Genomic DNA, 21919 nt, shown 5'->3' on the forward strand with positions numbered 1-21919 from the left:
AGACAGGTACGTGGCGAGACATGCTTGTGCTGTGATGGACCAAGTCACAAACTTTGGAAATAAGATTACAATGTGAAGCTTGTGGTGATGTACCTTGTTGTAATGTGTTATTGTGTGCTGTTCTCTGAAACCTTGCCTTAGGGACCTGTCACTCTTAGAGTACGTGAAAACTATTAATTCTTTTTGTCTTTTGTTCCGTGGCTAATTACTTAGGAATATTTTGACTGATATGGTTTGATAAAGTGCAGCTATATTTTATAATATACAAATTATACTCACATTCATGAACTGTATATGATAAACTGATACTGAAATGTTGGTGAATGTATTTGTTGCCTATATGTATGAAATATGTATGGAAATATGTATGGAAATCCTTTGTGGAGTGCAGCTGCTTTTTCAAAACAAATTGTTCATTTTTTCAATATAAAATATTCCAAATTGTGTAATGAGGTTTTTCATATTTTTGTACATGTGTATATGAAGATAAAACCTTTTCTAGGTTAATTTATTTATATTTTAAATTACATAATTTTATACATTTGTATTGCTTGTGAATGTGCACGGTGTTCTGTTCTGCGGCTGATCTTCACTAGTGTATTGGCATGCATCTTGCCCGCTGCTGGTAGAGGGAGAGGAACCTTGCCCGCTGCTGGTTTAGGGAGAGGAACCTTGCTCGCTGCTGGTTGAGGAACCTTACCCGCTGCTGGTTGAGGAACCTTGCCCGCTGCTGGTTGAGGAACCTTACCCGCTGCTGGTTGAGGAACCTTGCCCGCTGCTGGTTGAGGGAGAGGAACCTTGCCCGCTGCTGGTTGAGGGAGAGGAACCTTGCCCACTGCTGGTAGAGGGAGAGGAACCTTGCCCGCTGCTGGTTGAGGGAGAGGAACCTTGCCCGCTGCTGGTTGAGGGAGAGGAACCTTGCCCGCTGCTGGTTGAGGGAGAGGAACCATGCCCACTGCTGGTAGAGGGAGAGGAACCTTGCCCGCTGCTGGTTGAGGGAGAGGAACCTTGCCCGCTGCTGGTTTAGGGAGAGGAACCTTGCCCGCTGCTGGTAGAGGGAGAGGAACCTTGCCCGCTGCTGGTTGAGGGAGAGGAACCTTGCCCGCTGCTGGTTGAGGGAGAGGAACCTTGCCCGCTGCTGGTTGAGGGAGAGGAACCTTGCCCGCTGCTGGTAGAGGGAGAGGAACCTTGCCCACTGCTGGTTGAGGGAGAGGAACCTTGCCCACTGCTGGTAGAGGGAGAGGAACCTTGCTCGCTGCTGGTAGAGGGAGAGGAACCTTGCCCGCTGCTGGTTGAGGAACCTTGCCCGCTGCTGGTTGAGGGAGAGGAACCTTGCCCGTTGCTGGTTGAGGGAGAGGAACCTTGCCCGCTGCTGGTTGAGGGAGAGGAACCTTGCCCGTTGCTGGTTGAGGGAGAGGAACCTTGCCCGCTGCTGGTTGAGGGAGAGGAACCTTGCCCACTGCTGGTTGAGGGAGAGGAACCTTGCCTGCTGCTGGTAGAGGGAGAGGAACCTTGCCTACTGCTGGTTGAGGGAGAGGAACCTTGCCCACTGCTGGTTGAGGGAGAGGAACCTTGCCCGCTGCTGGTAGAGGGAGAGGAACCTTGCCCGCTGCTGGTTGAGGAACCTTGCCCGCTGCTGGTTGAGGGAGAGGAACCTTGCCCGCTGCTGGTTGAGGGAGAGGAACCTTGCCCACTGCTGGTTGAGGGAGAGGAACCTTGCCCGCTGCTGGTAGAGGGAGAGGAACCTTGCCCGCTGCTGGTTGAGCAGTGGGCAAAATGCTAAGTCTTACTCTCCTCAACAGTGGAAACCATAAGTCGACATCTTTCCCACCACTTGTGTATGGTAAGGAGCCGTGCTCTACACTAGTGGTGGGTAAGGTGCCGTGCTCTACACTAGTGGGTAAGGTGCCGTGCTCTACACCAGTGGTGGGTAAGGTGCCGTGCTCTACACTAGTGGTGAGTAAGGTGCCGTGCTCTACACTAGTGGTGGGTAAGGTGCCGTGCTCTACACTAGTGGTGGGTAAGGTGCCGTGCTCTACACCAGTGGTGGGTAAGGTGCCGTGCTCTACACTAGTGGTGAGTAAGGTGCCGTGCTCTACACCAGTGGTGGGTAAGGAGCCGTGCCCTACACTAGTGGTGGGTAAGGTGCCGTGCTCTACACTAGTGGTGAGTAAGGTGCCGTGCCCTACACTAGTGGTGGGTAAGGTGCCGTGCTCTACACTAGTGGTGAGTAAGGTGCCGTGCCCTACACTAGTGGTGGGTAAGGTGCCGTGCTCTACACTAGTGGTGAGTAAGGTGCCGTGCTCTACACTAGTGGTGAGTAAGGTGCCGTGCTCTACACTAGTGGTGGGTAAGGTGCCGTGCTCTACACTAGTGGTGAGTAAGGTGCCGTGCCCTACACTAGTGGTGGGTAAGGTGCCGTGCTCTACACTAGTGGTGAGTAAGGTGCCGTGCTCTACACTAGTGGTGGGTAAGGTGCCGTGCTCTACACTAGTGGTGGGTAAGGTGCCGTGCTCTACACTAGTGGTGAGTAAGGTGCCGTGCCCTACACTAGTGGTGGGTAAGGTGCCGTGCTCTACACTAGTGGTGAGTAAGGTGCCGTGCTCTACACTAGTGGTGAGTAAGGTGCCGTGCTCTACACTAGTGGTGGGTAAGGTGCCGTGCTCTACACTAGTGGTGGGTAAGGTGCCGTGCCCTACACTAGTGGTGAGTAAGGTGCCGTGCTCTACACTAGTGGTGGGTAAGGTGCCGTGCTCTACACTAGTGGTGGGTAAGGTGCCGTGCTCTACACTAGTGGTGGGTAAGGTGCCGTGCTCTACACTAGTGGTGGGTAAGGTGCCGTGCTCTACACTAGTGGTGGGTAAGGTGCCGTGCCCTACACTAGTGGTGGGTAAGGTGCCGTGCTCTACACCAGTGGTGGGTAAGGTGCCGTGCTCTACACCAGTGGTGGGTAAGGTGCCGTGCTCTACACTAGTGGTGGGTAAGGTGCCGTGCTCTACACCAGTGGTGGGTAAGGTGCCGTGCTCTACACCAATGGTGGGTAAGGTGCCGTGCTCTACACTAGTGGTGGGTAAGGTGCCGTGCTCTACACCAATGGTAGGCTACAGTAGTAGTTGGCAAAGTGCCTTGTTCTATACTAGAGGTTGGCAAAATATTTCCCCAAAACAAAGATTGTGGGCAAGATGGCTTTCCTCTCGCATAGTAATAGTCTTGCCCAGTACTAGTACACGGGAAAGCGTTTTGGCTACCACTGGTGCAAAAGTAGAGGTCCACAAGGGGAGACATCTTGGCCAGAATGTTAGGAATACTATTATGCCGACTAGTCTAGTCACAAGGTGATGACCTAGTCTGGGGTGTGCCATTCTCCGGGTACAGTACAAGGTCATGCAAGTTTGCGGTGTATCTTTCTCCAGGCACAAGGTCGTGACCTAGCCTGAAGGCTCCATATGGCATCAGCCGAGTTTGTTTATCTGGAGCTGATCTAAGAAAACTTCTATAGGCTTTTGTAATGACCATTTGTATAGTTTGATCAGGTAGGATAATCTGAATACATAAAGATGTGGATGAGAGCTGTGTTGATCAGTGAGAGATAAATGAAAACTATGCATGAGAGAGAGAGATATCTATAAATTTTATGTGGCTATTTTGCCAGGACAAGGGAATGACATCAGTTCCATTATGAGCATGATGGTAAGACCAGTTTGATCTAGAATTTTGTTCTGTGATCTTCATTTGCAAGTGTACATTAAATATTTAGTGCAGTAGTTCATTCTCTCTAGCAACAACTTGTAATTTGCAGCATGTATTGTGAATGTTTTGCAACATCTCGACACCAAGTGACACTAGGAGGTGCGTGTGTATAGAAGGTTGTACAGATGTTATTCTGATCTGCAAGTCCATGAGATGTGTGCCGTATTCTTTATTAAAGGGGTGATATTTTAAGTGTACTTTGTGTAATAGTTAAAGATAAGATAAAGTCATTTGGAACGATGTACGTTTATTGGGTTGTAGTAGTTCTTTATAAAATAGTCGTGATTAGTCGCTTAAATTTGGAATGTGTTCATTTTGGTTAATACAGTATAGCTTTTTATTTTTATTTATCTTTAGTGGAATAAAAATGTGGAAAAAAAATTGAAACAAATTTCTACTTTGAACAATAGGAATTTATTTTTTATTAGATGACATTTGAGAAATGCAAATACAGCATGGAAGCTCCAAGCGTTCACATGAGTGTGCAGTAGTTAAAACCCCATATCCAGAGTAGATTTTATCTAACAAAGGCTTCTGCAATTTGGTGTTTCAAGCGTGAAATTTAAATTAAAAATTCCTTCAATGCTGTTCAGTTTATATTTTTGTGACAGTTGCTACTTTAGGTGAAAATGCTTGAAAATAACATATTTTGTATATTCTGATTTATTAGTTCATGTGGCCAGGTCATCTTGTTACTGTCCAGAGAGTAAATACCGATCTGGTTTCAGTGTCTTGACCTTGTGCCGAAACTGCATCATGATGTGGCCAGGTCATCTTGTTACTGACCAGAGAGTAAATACCGATCTGGTTTCAGTGTCTGATCTTGTGCCGAAACTGCATCATGATGTGGCCAGGTCATCTTGTTACTGTCCAGAGAGTAAAGGCCGATCTGGTTTCAGTGTCTGACCTTGTGCCGAAACTGCATCATGATGTGGCCAGGTCATCTTGTTACTGTCCAGAGAGTAAATACCGATCTGGTTTCAGTGTCTTGACCTTGTGCCGAAACTGCATCATGATGTGGCCAGGTCATCTTGTTACTGTCCAGAGAGTAAATACCGATCTGGTTTCAGTGTCTTGACCTTGTGCCGAAACTGCATCATGATGTGGCCAGGTCATCTTGTTACTGACCAGAGAGTAAATACCGATCTGGTTTCAGTGTCTGACCTTGTGCCGAAACTGCATCATGATGTGGCCAGGTCATCTTGTTACTGTCCAGAGAGTAAAGGCCGATCTGGTTTCAGTGTCTGACCTTGTGCCGAAACTGCATCATGATGTGGCCAGGTCATCTTGTTACTGTCCAGAGAGTAAATACCGATCTGGTTTCAGTGTCTTGACCTTGTGCCGAAACTGCATCATGATGTGGCCAGGTCATCTTGTTACTGTCCAGAGAGTAAATACCGATCTGGTTTCAGTGTCTTGACCTTGTGCCGAAACTGCATCATGATGTGGCTAGGTCAAAAGCAGCTTGCCACCGGGAAACACAGGAGTGCCCTGGGCTCTCCTGTGGATGACTACGAGGCTTGCTAGACGCCATACGTTCTATGTCAGCTGGGAGACGAGGAAGTAAAGTCGGAGCTCATCTTGTTTATGAGGTTTCATAATACTGGAGGCTGCCAGTCCTTTAGTTCCATGGGCCAATGTGCTCAAATGTCTTGATGTGAAGGGCCATTGACACCTGTGTTAAACTCGTCTTCCTGGTGAGAAAGATTGGCTTGCTAGTTAGTGTGTTAGTCAGGTGTAGAGAGTGAGCAGATGTGTGACAACTCTGGACCAGGTGTAGAGAGTGAGCAGGTGTGTGACAACTCTGGGCCAGGTGTAGAGTGTGGGCAGGTGTGTGACAACTATGGGCCAGGTGTAGAGAGTGAACAGGTGTGTGACAACTCTGGGCCAGGTGTAGAGAGTGAGCAGGTGTGTGACAACTCTGGACCAGGTGTAGAGAGTGAGCAGGTGTGGAACAACTGTGGGCCAGGTGTAGAGAGTGAGCAGGTGTGTAACAACTCTCCAGCAGACAGGACAGGTCAGGTCAGGTCCTGTTAAACAGGACCTGGTAGTGACTTTCCTTGTTTGGGGCTTTGCCAGTAACTGACAATACATCCTCCCAAAAATAATACACAGTATGTATAGCTGCAATTAATGGAATGTACATAATATTGACTGTTCACAAGAGCCAGAAGTTCACAGTTTGTGTGATTACTGTAATTTTGAAGGCAAGAAAGAAAGCAACAACTAAGCCTAACTGTTCCTAGGTCTAGTATAGTACGTATATGTACTAAATTAGGTCTAAAAGTGGCTTATTTAGAAACCTAAGGCATGTTAAGTTTATGGTTTAACCTTTTCCTTTTTATGCCCTTTAGAATTGCATTACGGGATCACCATAGCCCGTGCTACTTGGAACTTGTTCCGAGTAGCTGAATCTATAACAACAACAACAGGCACTAATACAAAATGTGATCTTTATTTGGATATATTGGTCCATATTTTGTACGTTTCATCCATAGTACCGTACTGTAGCTGTGTGTGTTATCACTTTTGGAGGATGGGTTGGGCACTGTTGTGTTGTACGTAGTTAAAGGTCGGTTCAGTCTGGGGCCTTCGGTGACGGGTTTGTCAACCTCTAGTTAAAGGTCAGTTTAGGTAGAGCCTTTATGCCAGTGATATTTACCAGCTATACTCATGCCATATATATAGTATGCCATGTCAACCTTGCTAACCGTAGGATCTCTTCTTCTCTCTCTCTCTCTCTCTCTTTTCTCTCCTCTTCTCTCTTATCTCTTTTCTCCCCCCCCCCTTTCCTTCCCTCCTTCCAATTTTGAAAATACTGTACGGTTAGTTTTGCCGAGCTGGGTGGTGCTGCTGTATGCTTTAGTGGGCATGTTTAGTTTGTATTGTATATATGCATATTTTTATGATTAATGCATTATATCTTCACTGATGTTTTTACATTTCAATTTTACTTGCTACTCTTTACACTCGACAATGCCTCTTAGACATGAAATAGTTCCATTATGTATGTGAGTTTATCTCATTTATTGTGTGTGGCAGCAGAATTAATCATTTAAATATATAGGACTACTAAAGGGTGAGCCTGTACAGTATGTCCAGACATTATGCTTCGGATGAGGTTTTATGAAGTTTAGTGTAATATACTGTACTAGAGTATTGTGTTTATCTCACTTAAGCAAAGCACTGGATGATGGTGTTCAGTGGCTGTACTAACAGCAGGCTCTTCCAGGTGCCTGTGTGTATGTGTTGGCTTCTCATCCAGGTCAGACAACCCAGCCTCGTGTTCAGATAGTACCTTTTGTAACTGGACCATCGTACATGCATAGACATAATGGATAATTAGATCGAAGAATTTGGTAGTATTTATAGAGTTTGAGAAAAATATAGCTAAAGACCAAACTTAAATATTTCTAGACCTAGTACAGTACATATATGTACTATATTAAGCCTAGAAAGGTTAGGTAAGGCAAAGTTTTCTTTGCATCGTCAGAACAAGAAGCTTTCCGGTTTGTCCAAATGTAATAATACCGATTTCTACTTTCTATTTGACTTTTACATCAATATGTGTATGATGGTCCTCATTGTTACTGTATGTACTACCTACACAGGAGGATCAGAGTTGATGGCTCTTTAAGCGTCATGTTTCACTCTCCTGTAAATTGTGTTCAAAATGAGCTGCGTTGCGAGTTGCGTGCTCTAAATTTTCTAACAAAACCTGGCTTTGCTGTGGTCTTGGCTTTGAAAAGAAGTTCATGGTAAATCATTTTAATTTAGTTATGTGATTAACCTTGTCTTGTCACTTTATTCTGAGGTTTTGTGCATTTTGTTTTCAAATGATTAAGGGGCCTTGCACATCTGTTATGTTACAGACTTTGCCATTCTTGCAAACTTTCTTCGGAAAGCTTTTGTTAACTATTGCTGTCAGCAGATTAATCCCCATCCATTGTATTAACACTACATTTATTTTCATGTATCTTTGCAACCTTTTTGTAAAACTTAATCAGGAATAAGATAAACCTTTTCCTTCCTAAAAGCAAGTTGTATCTCAATTACAAAGTAAGATCTCCTCCAAGTGTTCCACAGTCCTATTTCTGATTACCAGTATTGTACAAAATTTAAAACTCTGTGACAGATCTTTAAAGTCCTCATATATCTCCTTTCTTGGACACAAGCACCACATGTGTGTAGTCTTCCGTGTGTCCAATAGCTCTCCGTTTTCAAATGATACATTGTATATTTTAGTCTAAGGGATTTTTGGTATCCACAGCCAAGTCTGGTCTGGTCCCTCTGCTTTACTTCCGTTTCATCAAGCTTCAACTTCTCCTCGGGTACTTCCATAATGGGTTTCCATCCTTGTTATAACTTGTACTTGTCCTTCACTCTGGCTTAAGACTACCCTGGCCTTTTCCATGAAGAATGTGTGGATTAATGTGCACTTAAATTTGCTGAGGCCGTCCTCGTTACCCCCTCAAGAAAGTTTCTCATTGCTGGCAAATGTTAACAAAGGTTGGCATGTGAAATTCTTTGACAAGCTTTCAAATGCCGTTTTAATGTCAGAAACACCTGAAATTAGTTGGACTATCCGAGTTAGAATCGCACACTTCTTAATGAACTTCCTATCACCTACACCCGCACACTCACCCACCTGCAGCTAACTCTTCTCTCTATATGCACACATATCAAACTTTTTTTTTTTTTTACATAGAGAACCTTAATTCTAGATATAGTACATACTGTAGTTTTAATTATTCTGATGCCTTTGTAAGCAGTACTTTTATATGTAAATAATCTTTTTCCATAGAACTTACTAATCCATGTTTTTCATTCCTTCAGTAATGCATTTATCTTCAGAGAATGGTTTTGTAATTCCTAAAACATGCCCAGTACAAAGTCAACATTTATTTGAGAAGTTAGAAATGTACAGAGATTGGGTACTCGTGCCGATTTGGATCACTTTAAAAAATTTAATTATTGTTTATGCAATAAGATGCTGTATTATGTATTAAGTTCCAAATGTAGTAAGTCCTGTATTATGTAGTTAATGATAACATAATGGCCTGGAACATATATGTAGTGCATAATATAATTTATTTTTGTATTTCATAAAGGATGTAGAAAACTTTTTAAATGTTTCTTTGTCATTTTTCGTAGCATACAAATTTTTTTATGAATGTAAAGCAATGAATGTTTTGATGAATGTTCTGTACTTTGCCCACAATTTGTGGCGAGAATATTTTTTTATGTAGAAAGGTCATATGGTCTAAACATTCAGGTTAAGATGGTTACAAGGAGCAGTATGGTGTACTCTCACTCTACTGGGGGCGTGACAGCTGAGTGGACAGAGCTCTGGGTTCGTAGTCCTAAGGGTCCACAGTCGATCCCAGGTGGAGGTGGAAACAAAGGGCAGAGTTTCTTTCACCCTGATGCCCTGTTTACCTAGCAGTAAATAGATACTTGGGAGTTAGACAGCTGCTACAAGCTGCTTCCTGGGGATGTGTGTGTGAAAATTAGAATTAAGGACCTGCCCAAAATGCTATGCATCCTAGTGGTTGTACAAGAATGTAAGAACTCTTGTATATCTAAATAAAAAATAAAAACTAGTGCATAAAAAATACAAATAAATGTCAGTGACAACAAAACTTGTTTATATAAGTTGTCGGGTAGAAATTATCCCAGAATGTAATTGTGTAGTCAATTACACATTCAGACTTTTAACAAAATCCAGATTGAGTTCGAGGGACTTGTGATACTGCAAGTGATTTTGTGGACCAGCTTAGTTATTGGGGACCAAACTACACACCAGAAGATGAGGAAACCACAATGTTTCTGGTCCGTCCTGGACCATTATAAAGTCATATGACTTGACTTGCATCCCGCCAAACACACACCGAAACTACGACATTCAAACACGCTTTAACACTTCCTAACCCGTTATAACAACCAATATAGCTAGTTGTTACAACGTTCTAATACGTCATAAACACGTTAAGCCAAGATGTAACAACTTTATTACAAGTTGTAACAAGCGGAAAATAAGAGACAGTTTCGGTTTGTGTTTCCAAGGATGTGACTTGATGATGGTCCAAGACGGACTGAAACGTCATCGTCTCTTCATCTGGTGTGCGGTTTGGTCATCATATCTTCAGTCACGTTATTGTGACTTGTCTGCTTAGTTATTGGTTTAAGTATGCAATATTTTTGGTCTTGTTTTTATGAAGAGATTCGAGGTTTGCGCTGAAATTGATAGTTATTTAGATTAGATTTTTCTTTCCATTTTGAGGGTCCCGGTAGTAGTGGGGTTCATTCTCGATACACAATCGGGAATTTCGGCTTTGAATCCCGGGTAGGACCGAAATGTTTGGGTGTACAGGGTGTTTTTCCTATTGCCTAATACCCCCCTGTTCACCTAGCAGTAAATAAGTACCCAGGAGGTAGTCAGAATGTTATGGGGTTGCAGCCTGGGGAAGGGATCAGTAATTCAAACTTGGGGTGGGGGGTGACCTCAATATAAGCCTAACATGTGTATATTCCTTTGATAAGCCGCCGGCTTCCTGTCCTCATCGAGGCCACTAGTGTTATTGGCCCTCAGGTAAATACATTATTCATTTGTTCTTGTTGTAGGGTTCATTATGATAATGATTTGTAATTCCCTTCTGATTCCTTTGATTTGTGTTGTTTTAGATATCATGTAAGTAATCAAGTTTAAAAAACTGGAAAACTGGATTTGGGTACAGTGTGTCATTCAACACCATTCAGTACAACCTGGCTGAATTCACATGGCTGAAAGTCAAATCTCTAAGACCAAACTCCTAAAAAGCACAACGCACACATGGAATTCAGGAAGGAGACATATTTAAAGAACATTAGACTTGGCCAAGTACAATCACAGTGAAGAGGGTCTGGTTGTCACAAGAAAATATAGGAATACATAGAGGTCTCGTACACTTGCCACTTGGACAGTAGTGTGGCCCTGACACTCTTAAGATAGTCTTGATATCATCCTGGCAGTCTCTTAAGATTCCTGCCTCCAACAGAAAGATGGGGTGGGAGGGAAGGAACTATCACGGGAACACACCAAGCCATTATGACTATATAGCACTGGGAAGGGGTCAGAATAAGGATTTAGGATGGGACGGGGGGGGGGGGGGAGGAAGAATAGTGCCCAATCACTTGTGGACGGTCGGGGATTGAACGCTGGCCTGCATGAAGCGAGACCGTCGCTCTACCGTCCAGCCCAAGTGGTTGGGCATAGAGGAGCAGTACCCACCCACACACATTTAGTAACCTTTACTGGAGCCAGATAATGATCCTGGTGTTTGGTAGACTTGCACAAGTCCAGAGGCCTGCAAGATTTGGGCCAATGCACCAAGAAGCTACTGAAGACTAGCCCAGAGAAGTTTTTAATGCCTACATAGTTGAACACTACTATTATACAGTCACTGGGAGGAAAAAACCTTCACACAAACTGCATGTAGAGGATACAGTACAACCCAAAAGGTCCAGAATTCTCAAAATATATTATACCATCAACTTGTAGCATGAAATGATGTATCTAAAAATAGTTTGAATATAATCAGAACTTATGTTTTTTCATGACTGCACATTTTTACAAAAATCTTGACAAATTTTTTTTATCACTTAACCTTTTGTTTAACTGTTGTGTGTTCACCTGCTAATTCATATCACATGGGGATGACACACCCCAATTCAAGTCACCCAAACACGCATTTCTTACAAGGAATGTACTACTCTGTTGTTTTTCCTGATCGCACTTATATGTGTCACTTACCTCCGGAGACTAGCATCTTTACAGTAGAGCTTTATGCTATTCTCTATGCTCTCCGTCTCCTGCTTTCTCGTTGTCAGTCTTCCTTTGTAGTTGTTGTTGACTCGCATAGTGCCCTCATGGCTCTTGGGTCCTTTAATCCAGTTCATCCAGTAGTTGTCGAGATCCAGCATTGGCTGTTTCTTGTTCACAGTAAATTTAAGTCTGTTGAGTTTTGTTGGGTTCCCAGCCATATTGGTGTGTCTTCAAATGAGCGTGCGGATGCTGCCGCCAAGGAAGCTGTCCGCTCTTGTCCCATCTCTCGTAAAGGTATTCCATATTCTGACTTTTACCCGGTTATCCATGCCTCCATCCTTACCCGTTGGCAGGCTTCTTGGTCGTCTGTTACTGGTAACAAACTACGTACTCTTAAATGTTGTGTTTCCTCGTGGCCATCCTACCACCGTAACCGGCAATGGGAAACAGCTCTGGTGAGGTTGCGTATTGGCCATACTCGCTTAACCCATGGTCACTCGATGGAGCGCCGCCCTGCTCCTTGTTTTAATTGCATTGTCCCTCTTACGGTTGTGCATGTCCTTCTTGAATGTCCTGACTTCCAGGACGAGCGTGTGTGTCTTGCTTTCCGACCGCCCCTCGCGGTCGCCTGTCCCTCAATAGAATTCTCGGATACTTTTGATATCGTTCGCCTTATGCGTTTCTGTTCTTGTATTGGCATCCTTGGTGATATTTAGCGCCCTCTGATTCTTCCGCACATTTGATGGTGCTACATAGCCTTCCCGGTTTGGTGCCTTCTTTTGATAATTACTTACTTACAAGGAATGTAAAGAAAATTAACATAATTGCTAATTTCTTTGTAACACCATCAACCTAATTTGTATTTCCACAATCATATGTTTACATTGTTAGGAGAGGATCTTTATAAAATATATACATTTGAATACCAATATAAAATTTAAACTTACCTTGGTGGAGTTAATACTCATTTGATCAACATGATTTTTTTTATTTACCTAATCTAACCTAGCCTAATTTAGCCTAATCTAAAATTACTGTACTTGACAAGGTCAGCTTTTACTGTTAGCTGCCGAGGCTTGATTGTGGATGGTGTGCAGGCTCCAAGGTTTTCTGTAAGAATCTCTACTAGTGCTTACTCCCTCACTCTCACTAGCAGTTATGAATGTGATGTACTGATCTTTACATTTCCTTATAAACAACACAACTATACACACACTGGCATGACTACCAGGTTACACCCAACAACAGAACTATACACACACTGGCATGACTACCAGGTTACACCCAACAACAGAACTATACACACACTGGCATGACTATCACATTACACCCAACAACAGAACTATACACACACTGGCATGACTACCACATTACACCCAACAACAGAACTATACACACACTGGCATGACTACCACAATACACCCAACAACAGAACTATACACACACTGGCATGACTACCACAATACACCCAACAACAGAACTATACACACACTGGCATGACTACCACATTACACCCAACAACAGAACTATACACACACTGGCATGACTACCACATTACACCCAACAACAGAACTATACACACACTGGCATGACTACCACATTACACCCAACAACAGAACTATACACACACTGGCATGACTACCACATTACACCCAACAACAGAACTATACACACACTGGCATGACTACCACATTACACCCAACAACAGAACTTGAAGGTTCATTGATGTCTTAGTAAAGTATGAAATTACTCTGAAGTTTTAGTCTGATGAAATTACTTAATTATTCATTTTACAAGCATGCAAGTACTGGGTATACAGTGCTTGCATTTACTTGCATTTGTATCTGAAAGGTTATTCTACAAAGGAGACAAAGTACTGTATTTTAAATAATTTATATAAAGGGCTCTGCCACAACAACATTAAATGTTAACAAAATATTTCAGTAAAAATATATTCTGTACAATATTTATACATGTAATTACATATATATACAGTATCACATATAACAATACACCTGCAAAAGAAAACTCACTCGATTAAAATTAGACGAAATAATACTTTCATAAAAAGACATTTAGCTTGAATTGATGCTTTCAGAATTTAAGTTAACTTTGCAATACTATACATTTCTGAAACATAATCAGTTGTTACTTAATATTTGCTCCACCAGTTAACAAAAGCTTGACAGAAACTCTCATTTAATATTTTACAGTTCATTCCCAATTTATGTAATTAACCCCTTAATAATACAACACAATTATATTTATCGCAAGTTTCTCAAACTGTATGAAAGTTTTTTGTTTTAAGTTTTGGAAAATAGCATGCAGATTAAGCAGATGACGAGTCATAATAATGTGGCTGAAAAATGTTGACTAAACCACACACTAGAAAGTGAAGAGACGACGTTTCGGTCCGTCGTGGACCATTATCAAGTCGATTATCACAATCGACTTGATAATGGTCCAAGATGGACCAAAACGTCATCGCCTCTTCCCTTTCTAGTGTGTGGTTTGGTCAACATGCAAATTAAATTTGTTGCCAAAGGAACAATTGGAAATTGCTTGCAAGTGTAGGTCCTGTGAGTGAATGGAAATGCATCTTGCAGCATAGTTAGCCCATTATGGCATGGGCTATGACACTATGTAATAATGTTGCTTAACACATCATGTCCACTATGTCACACTCTATGTAACATTCATACTGCTCACTCTCATGAACAGTCTTATGTTTGTCTAGGCTACTCTTCTTGGTGAAAATCTTCTCACATTCATTGCACTCGTGCTTTTTCTGACCCGTGTGAACAGCCTTATGCTTGTTAAGATAGCTCTTCAAGAGAAACAATTTTCCACATTCCTCACACTGATATTTTTTCTCACCTGTGTGAATTACCACATGTTCCATGAGGTATCTCTTATGCAAAAACAGCTTTCCACATATCTCGCATTCATATCTCTCATTTGAGTGAGATAACTTATGATCGACAAGTTTTCTCTTCCAAAGGAAAACTTTACCGCATTCATCACACTTGTGTTTTTTCTCTTGTGTGTGGATATTTTTATGCTGAATAAGGTAGGCCATATGAAGGAAGAGCTTCCCACATTCTTCACACTCGTACCTTATGTCCGAGTGAACGGCCTTATGCCACTCGAGACTATTCTTGTTTGCATACAGTTTCCCACATTCCTCGCAAGAGTACTTTTTCTCTCTTGTCTTACCAGTATGGGTGATCTTATGCTTGTTAAGGTAGCCACTCCGAGAGAACCGTTTACCACATTCTTCGCATTCAAAGTATTTCTCACTTGTGTGACTGGCCTTGTGCTTGTTGAGATATCTCCTCAGTGTAAATAGTTTTCCACATTCATCACATTCATATTTTTTTTCACCTGTGTGTATAAGCTCATGTTCGGTAAGCTGGCTCTTCTGAAAGAACAATTTTCCACACATCTTGCACTCGTACTTCTTTACACCTGAGTGGAATACCTTATGGTCAATCAGGTTGCTCTTCCATAGGAAAGCCTTCCCACACTCGTCACACTCATACTTTTTCTCGCCCGTGTGAATATTTTTATGGTGAATCAGGTAAGCTTTGTGAAGGAACAATTTCCCACATTCCTCACACTTGTGCCTCTTATCAGTGTGCACAGCCTTGTGTCTGGTAATATTATCTTTCTTACCGGACACTTTGCCGCATTCCTCGCAAGAATACTTTTCTTCCCGATCCGTGTGAAGCAGCCTGTGCTTAGTAAGGTAGCCCTTGCGAGAGAACAATTTGCCACACTCCTCACACTGATACTTCACTCCTTTGTGACTAGCTTTATGCTTATTAAGATAGCCTTTCAAAGTGAATTGTTTTCCACACTCATCACATTCAAACTCTTTCTCACCTTTGTGAATAAGCTCATGTTGAGTGAGGTAACTCTTCTGCAAGAATGACTTGTCACACACCTCACAATCATACTTCCTCTCGGCCATGTGAGTACGCTTATGTTCACCAAGTTGCTTCTCGTGAACACACATTTTTCCACACACTTCGCATGCCAGCTTCTCAGAAGTATGACCAAGTATGTGTTCAGCATGACTCCTCTTCTGAATAAAACGTTTCCCACATATTTTGCACTCATGCCCTCCACCTGTGTGAGTTAACCTATGATCAGCAAGTTTCCTCTTCCACAGGAACTCCTTCCCACATTCATCACATCTATACTTTTTCTCTTGTGTGTGAACATTTCTATGCTGAATGAGGTAGGTCATGTGAAGAAACAGCTTTCCACATTCCGCACACTCATACCTCTTGTCTTTGTGAACGGCCTTATGCCACTCGAGACTATTCTTATTGGCATACAGTTTCCCACATTCCTCGCAAGAATACTTTTTCTCCCTTGTCTTACCAGTGTGAGTGATCTTGTGCTTGTTAAGGTAGCCACTCCGAGAGAACCGCTTCCCACATTCCTCACACTCAAAGTGTTTCTCACTTGTGTGAATACCTTTGTGCTTGTAAAGGTATTTTTTATTGGTGAACACTTTTCCACATTCCTCACATGCAAAGTTTTTCTCACTTGAGTGAGTAGCCTCGTGTTTGTTGCTGTAGCTCTTTACACTTGTATCACAGTCGTTTTCATTAGTGACATTGTTGTTCTTGCTCGTTTGACTGAACTTTTGTTCATCTAAACAGGTCTCCTGGCTTGAGTGCTTAACTCTATGTTTGTCAAGGTAGGTTTTACGAGTGAACAGTTTCCCACAATCTTCACATTCATACTTCTCACTTATGTGACTGGCCCTGTGAATGTTAAGGTACCTCTTCAGTGAGAACAGTTTTCCACACTCTCCACATTCATACTTTTTTTTAACTGTGCGTTTATGCATTCTGAGGAGCTTGCAGCATGCTTGTTAACTGTCCTAGTTTCTTTAAATTAGACAATTACACCACTGGCAGAGGAGAAGTATATATGTATAATTATGCAGTATTAAACATCCGAGCTTAGTATCTGCACATTCAAACTTGTGCATACTGTACCATGTTCCTTGTACAAATATTTATATTAACTGTACTTAAACCTTTTTGAATAGCACATGTCACACAAATTTCATCCGTGTTCCATCCCTGGCATTACATAATGGCACAACCTTGGATGAAAAGCTAGTACTGTAATTCAATGTCTCTGTTCCCCAGAACTGAGGCTAATGCTCATCTCTTCTTCAGCCTTGAGGATCATCACTAGTCTAGTATCTGAAACAATAACTGAAGTTAGAGGGAGCTGTTTGAAATTATAAACATATTACTTTTAAAGACTTAAAAACAGTATTGTGTGTGACAGCCAGATTTATCTTGTAACACCCTCAATTATCAAATAAAATACAGTATTGCACTCATTAATAAAAAATGAAATACAGAAGGTACACAGTGACACTCCAAAATCCGAATTGTATACCTCCAGACTTGGTATGGATTTGTATAAATCCCAGATTTCTAGAAATTTGTACCACCGTTTTGATGGCTATTTATCACCAAATTTTCCTGATTTTTCTTATAGGAAATAATACAATAAATGCTTATGCTTATTTAAAGAAAATTATATATAATGTAATAGTACTGTATTGTGTGATTAAAAATTAAAAATTCTAAAAACAAAACAAAAAATGACAACTGTAATGAAATGCCTCTTTCTTGAAGAACCCCTTGGTGCCTCCCTGAAGCTGTCTCACCTAGATGACTTCCCCACTACTGGGTTACATTAGTCATCGGAGTCCTGTTGGTCCTACAAGGGACCAGAACCTGGCCCTTCCCTCACCGAGGCATAAGAAATTGGAGATTTTTATAATCACCATCACTGTAAAATCCAGATCCAGAAATTTAGCAAACTGCAAAGTTCACAGAAAATGAACCAATGAAAGAGCCAAACGGCACTAAATGATTCAGTCAAAACAATTGGTTGACTCGAAACTAGCTTGTACTCATTGGTACTCATGGCTGCCACCAGGCAACCTGGAGCCCACATGTTAGCCTGGAGCTGATACACAATGAACCGACGAACCTGGTAGAGAGGGAAGGAGGAAATCAGAGCGCCACTGGGGTTTTACCAGAAAAGCGCAATTTCATTACCCTCAACACTGGTTTCCTGGGAGGAGCCCCTTTATGGCTCCCTGAAGCCAACCAGCCACAGGGAAATTAGGTAAACAAGGCACTTACCAGGGGGGAGGAGGAGGGACAGCAGGTACCAAGTTGGAGAAGAGACGGTAGCCCAGCCCTGTGCAACACAATACCAACTGGAACCAGGAACATTGACCAAATACCAGGCTGTCAAAAACCTATTAGACCTCCAAAACCTCAGAGCTCAAATATTAGTCCACAACATGTTAAAGAAAACAGCAGACAAAGCAGCAAATTTAAGAAAATCATGGGCCTGATGGCAGACAGTAAGCAGGCTAGTAAATCAATCAACTCAAATCAATAACCGAGAAAGTTTACACAAAAATTAAGAATGCTGTACATTAATTACAAGAGTGTCACAATAGCAGCATAGCATGTAGACATTGTCATTATCAGAATCACAAACTTTACTCATAACTTGCACAAATGAAATACTAGCTGGACTAAATAGGTGTATAGCAATCTAAATCACTTACATTTTAGGCAAAGAGTGACATTTAGCTAACAATTTGAAAGTGATGTATTGTAAACACACTCCGAGGTTTACCATTAGAGTGGTAAGATATATGCTGTATTGGCATAGTTTACATCACAACATTAGGATGATTAGACAATTTGAAGTAGAATGGAAAATAATAATACCATGACATTATAGATATCTGCATGCTCTCAGCATTCTACATGAACAGAGTCTGGGGCTATCCTGACTCAAAATCACTCCAAAAACACAGCTCATATAACATCAATCTTACTACAATTCGACTCAAAATGTTTGCAAATAAGTTGGCCCATATAATAAAAAAAATATTAATTGTTTTAAACTAAAAAACTAGGCCTGGATGGGTTAGTGGGTAGCTACCATGCCAACCCTGGCCGAGCGGACAGCACGCTGGACTTGTGATCCTGTGGTCCCGGGTTCGATCCCGGGCGCCGGCGAGAAACAATGGGCAGAGTTTCTTTCACCCTATGCTCTTGTTACCTAGCAGTAAAATAGGTACCTGGGTGTTAGCCAGCTGTCACGGGCTGCTTCCTGGCAGTGGAGGCCTGGTCGAGGACCGGGCCGCAGGGACACTAAAGCCCCGAAATCATCTCAAGATCTCAAGATAACCCTTGCCATCAGACCATTAAATTATAAATTAAATAATGCCCTGCTCCTTTATATTCCTTTAATTTACCGATGGTCCTCATGATTGTGAAAGAATGCCAAGTGGAATGTGAGTGAAAGAACAACAAGGGGTGTGTAAATAAAAAAACAGTATGGGTAATGCAAGCCAAAGAACAGAAAAAGGTAACACGAGTAAAAGAGCGACAAGGGTCACTCTTTCATAACACAAGGGAAAGAATGTCAAGGGTAACACAAGGTTTAATAGAATTCTATGACCAAACAACAACAACAAAAAAAAAATAGGCAAGAAAGAGAAGGGTAGGCAGACTGTATTTTCTTGGATTGTCAGAAAGCCTTTGATGCAGTACCCCATAAAAGGCCGTTACAAAAGTTGGAGCAACAGGCAGGAGTAAAAGGGAAGGTGCTTCAGTGGATAAGGGAGTATCTAAGCAACAGGAAACAGCAAGTAACAGTGAGGGAGGAGACATCAGAGTGGCGAGATGTCACCAGCGGAGTCCCACAGGGCTCAGTACTTGGACCCATCCTGTTTCTAATATATGTAAACGATCTTCCAGAGAGTATAGACTTATTCCTCTCAATGTTTGCTGATGATGCAAAAATTATGAGAAGAATCAAGACAGATGAAGATAGACAGAGACTACAGGACGACCTGGAGGGAATGGTCTAGACTCTAGAAAATGGCTACTAAAGTACAACTCAGGAAAGTGTAAAGTAATGAAATTAGGCGAAGGGAGAAGAAGGCTGAACACAAGGTACCATCTGGGAGGTGAAATCCTGCAAGAGTCAAATAGAGAGAAAGATCTGGGGGTTGATATCACACCGAACCTGTCCCCAGAGGCTCACATCAAAAGGATATCATCAGCGGCATATGCTAGACTGGCCAACATAAAAACTGCCTTTAGAAACTTGTGTAAGGAATCGTTCAGGACCTTGTATACCACTTATGTCAGACCAATCCTGGAATATGCAGCTCCAGCCTGGAGTCCATACCTAGTTAAACACAAGACAAAGTTAGAGAAGATTCAGAGGTATGCCACCAGACTAGTCCCAGAACTGAGAGGTATGAACTACGAGGAAAGGCTAGGGAAGCTAAACCGCACGTCCCTGGAAGACAGAAGAGTAAGGGGAGACATGATAACAACCTACACAATTCTCAGGGGAATTGACAGGGTGGACAAAGACAAAATCTTTAGCACTGGTGGGACACGAACAAGGGGACACAGGTGGAAACTGAGTACCCACATGAGCCACAGAGACGTTAGAAAGAAGTGTCAGAGTGGTTAACAGGTGGAATGCATTAGGCAGTGATGTGGTGGAGGCTGACTCCATACACAGTTTATAATGTAGATATGATAGGGAGGGAGTTTATAATGTAGATATGTAGAGGGAGACTTGCCACACTGTAGAGCAGTAGGTTGTGTTTATGGCGTCAGCTGATCCTTGATGCTGTGGCCAGGAATTTATTGATATATACAAGAGTTTTTACATTCTTGTAAAGCCAATAGCGCGCGTGGCATTTCGGGCAGGTCCTTAATCCTAATTTTCCCCGGAATACAATCCACCGAATCGTTTAACAACCAGGTACCCATTCACTACTGGGTGAACAGAGGCTACAGTTAAGGATTGGTGCCCAGTCAATCCTCCCCGGCCAGGTATTTGCTGTCTGTGTTTGGCTATTAGTGGCGCCAGGTATAAATGTCACACAGGTCACTTGTGGCCCAATTTGCTGGTCGACTGGAGACATTAAGCCAGTGCTTTGACATTTGATATTTTTTCCTGTAACGAGAGGTCACCTAATATGTGCTCGATGGTAAAGGGTATTTTAAGTGTCGTCACTTAATAAAGTGGGATAAATACCTGTTAGAAATTTACTCTGGCACTATGATGTCGGAAACAGTGAAGGAAATAGTGTTTGATTGTTTCTCCTTCTTGATAGTAGGTGTTTCTTATCTTCTTCTTCTTGATAGTAGGTGCTTCTTCTCTTCTTCTTCTTCTTGATAGTAGGTGCTTCTTCTCTTCTTCTTGATAGTAGGTGCTTCTTCTCTTCTTCTTGATAGTAGGTGCTTCTTCTCCTCTTCTTCTTGATAGTAGGTGCTTCTTCTCCTCTTCTTCTTGATAGTAGGTGCTTCTTCTCCTCTTCTTCTTGATAGTAGGGGCAGTTTGTATGAAGGAGCTGAAGGACTGGTTCAGTGTTGACAAACAACATGACGGAGGTTCACGTCCACCATAAACTGTCTCTGGTAAATATCTCCCCCGGTGGGGGGGGGAGGGTATCTTTGTTATAAAATTAAATTTTAAAATAGTGTGTGTACAAAAAATATAAGTAAAATTGTAGGGACAAGAGTTACACCATCTATGAAGCCACGATTACGCAAAGCGTTTCGCATATTAACTGACTTCACCGGAGGGGCCACTAATAATTCAAATTTCAAATTCAAATGTTTATTCAGGTAAAATTACATATATAGAAGATGAGTTACAAACATAATGTTGGATTTATAGATAGAGCTAGTACATACAATACCTAAAGCCACTAATACGCACACGTCCAGGAGGAAGGTTTAATTCCCGTAGTCTCTCCTCGTAGAGCATGAGCTACGAGGAGAGACTACGGGAATTAAACCTCACGTCGCTCAAGGACAGAAGAATTAGCAGAGACATGATCACCACGTACAAGATTCTCAAAGGAATTGATAGGGTTGATAAAGACAGGCTATTTAACACCAGGAGCACACACACAAGGGGACACAGGTGGAAATTGAGTGCCCAAATGAGCCACAGAGATATTAGAAAGAACTTTTTCAGTGTCAGAGTAGTTAACAGGTGGAATGCATTAGGCAGTGATGTGGTGGAGGCTGACTCCATACACAGTTTCAAGTGTAGATATGATAGAGCCCAATAGGCTCAGGAACCTGTACACCAGTTGATTGACGGTTGAGAGGCGGGACCAAAGAGCCAGAGCTCAACCAACCGCAAGCACAAACAGGCGAGTACAGCATTAAATTAATAATTCACTGTGTCGAGGGACAGGAAGCCAGAGTGTATTCACACACGTTAGGCTTTTATCAAGGTCTCCCCCCCCCCACCCCG

General features: G+C 42.3%; 2 protein-coding genes and 1 long non-coding RNA gene across 4 annotated transcripts; 1 reads left to right on the plus strand and 2 right to left on the minus strand.

Annotated features, from left to right (window-relative positions):
• Positions 1–592: 592 nt before the first annotated feature.
• LOC138352729 (protein PF3D7_1417600-like) lies at positions 593–1812 on the minus strand. The gene is made up of 3 exons (XM_069305312.1): positions 1801–1812; positions 1577–1756; positions 593–1492 (listed from the first exon to the last, which is right to left on the minus strand). The coding sequence occupies exons 1-3, from the start codon at positions 1810–1812 to the stop codon at positions 593–595; spliced, it is 1092 nt and encodes a 363-aa protein (XP_069161413.1).
• Positions 1813–2502: 690 nt separating this feature from the next.
• On the plus strand, positions 2503–8875 carry LOC123771333 (uncharacterized). Its single transcript, XR_011222851.1, has 2 exons — positions 2503–4433; positions 4605–8875. It is a non-coding gene; the product is annotated as an uncharacterized lncRNA (long non-coding RNA).
• Positions 8876–13431: 4556 nt separating this feature from the next.
• Positions 13432–21087, minus strand: LOC123771265 (zinc finger protein 729). 2 transcript variants are annotated; one of them, XM_045763737.2, is made up of 2 exons: positions 20687–21087; positions 13432–16782 (listed from the first exon to the last, which is right to left on the minus strand). In XM_045763737.2, the coding sequence occupies exon 2, from the start codon at positions 16416–16418 to the stop codon at positions 14211–14213; it is 2208 nt and encodes a 735-aa protein (XP_045619693.2). In that variant the 5' UTR covers positions 16419–16782; positions 20687–21087; the 3' UTR covers positions 13432–14210. The 2 variants fall into 2 exon arrangements, with proteins under 2 accessions (XP_045619693.2, XP_045619694.2); XM_045763738.2 differs by lacking the exon at positions 20687–21087 and adding an exon at positions 17743–18476.
• Positions 21088–21919: the final 832 nt, after the last annotated feature.

This window comes from Procambarus clarkii, chromosome 54 (genome assembly GCF_040958095.1).
Source record: "Procambarus clarkii isolate CNS0578487 chromosome 54, FALCON_Pclarkii_2.0, whole genome shotgun sequence".
In the NCBI taxonomy this organism is placed as follows: Eukaryota; Metazoa; Arthropoda; class Malacostraca; order Decapoda; family Cambaridae; genus Procambarus; species Procambarus clarkii.

Excerpts from the sequence above, each read along its gene's own strand:
- LOC123771265 (XM_045763737.2), bottom strand. The coding sequence starts at position 16,418 with ATGCATAAACGCACAGTTAAAAAAAAGTATGAATGTGGAGAGTGTGGA.
- LOC138352729 (XM_069305312.1), bottom strand. Across the intron at positions 1,493-1,576 it reads TCTCCCTCTACCAGCAGCGG|CAGCAGGCAAGGTTCCTCTC; the intron begins GCAAGGTTCCTC and ends TCCCTCTACCAG.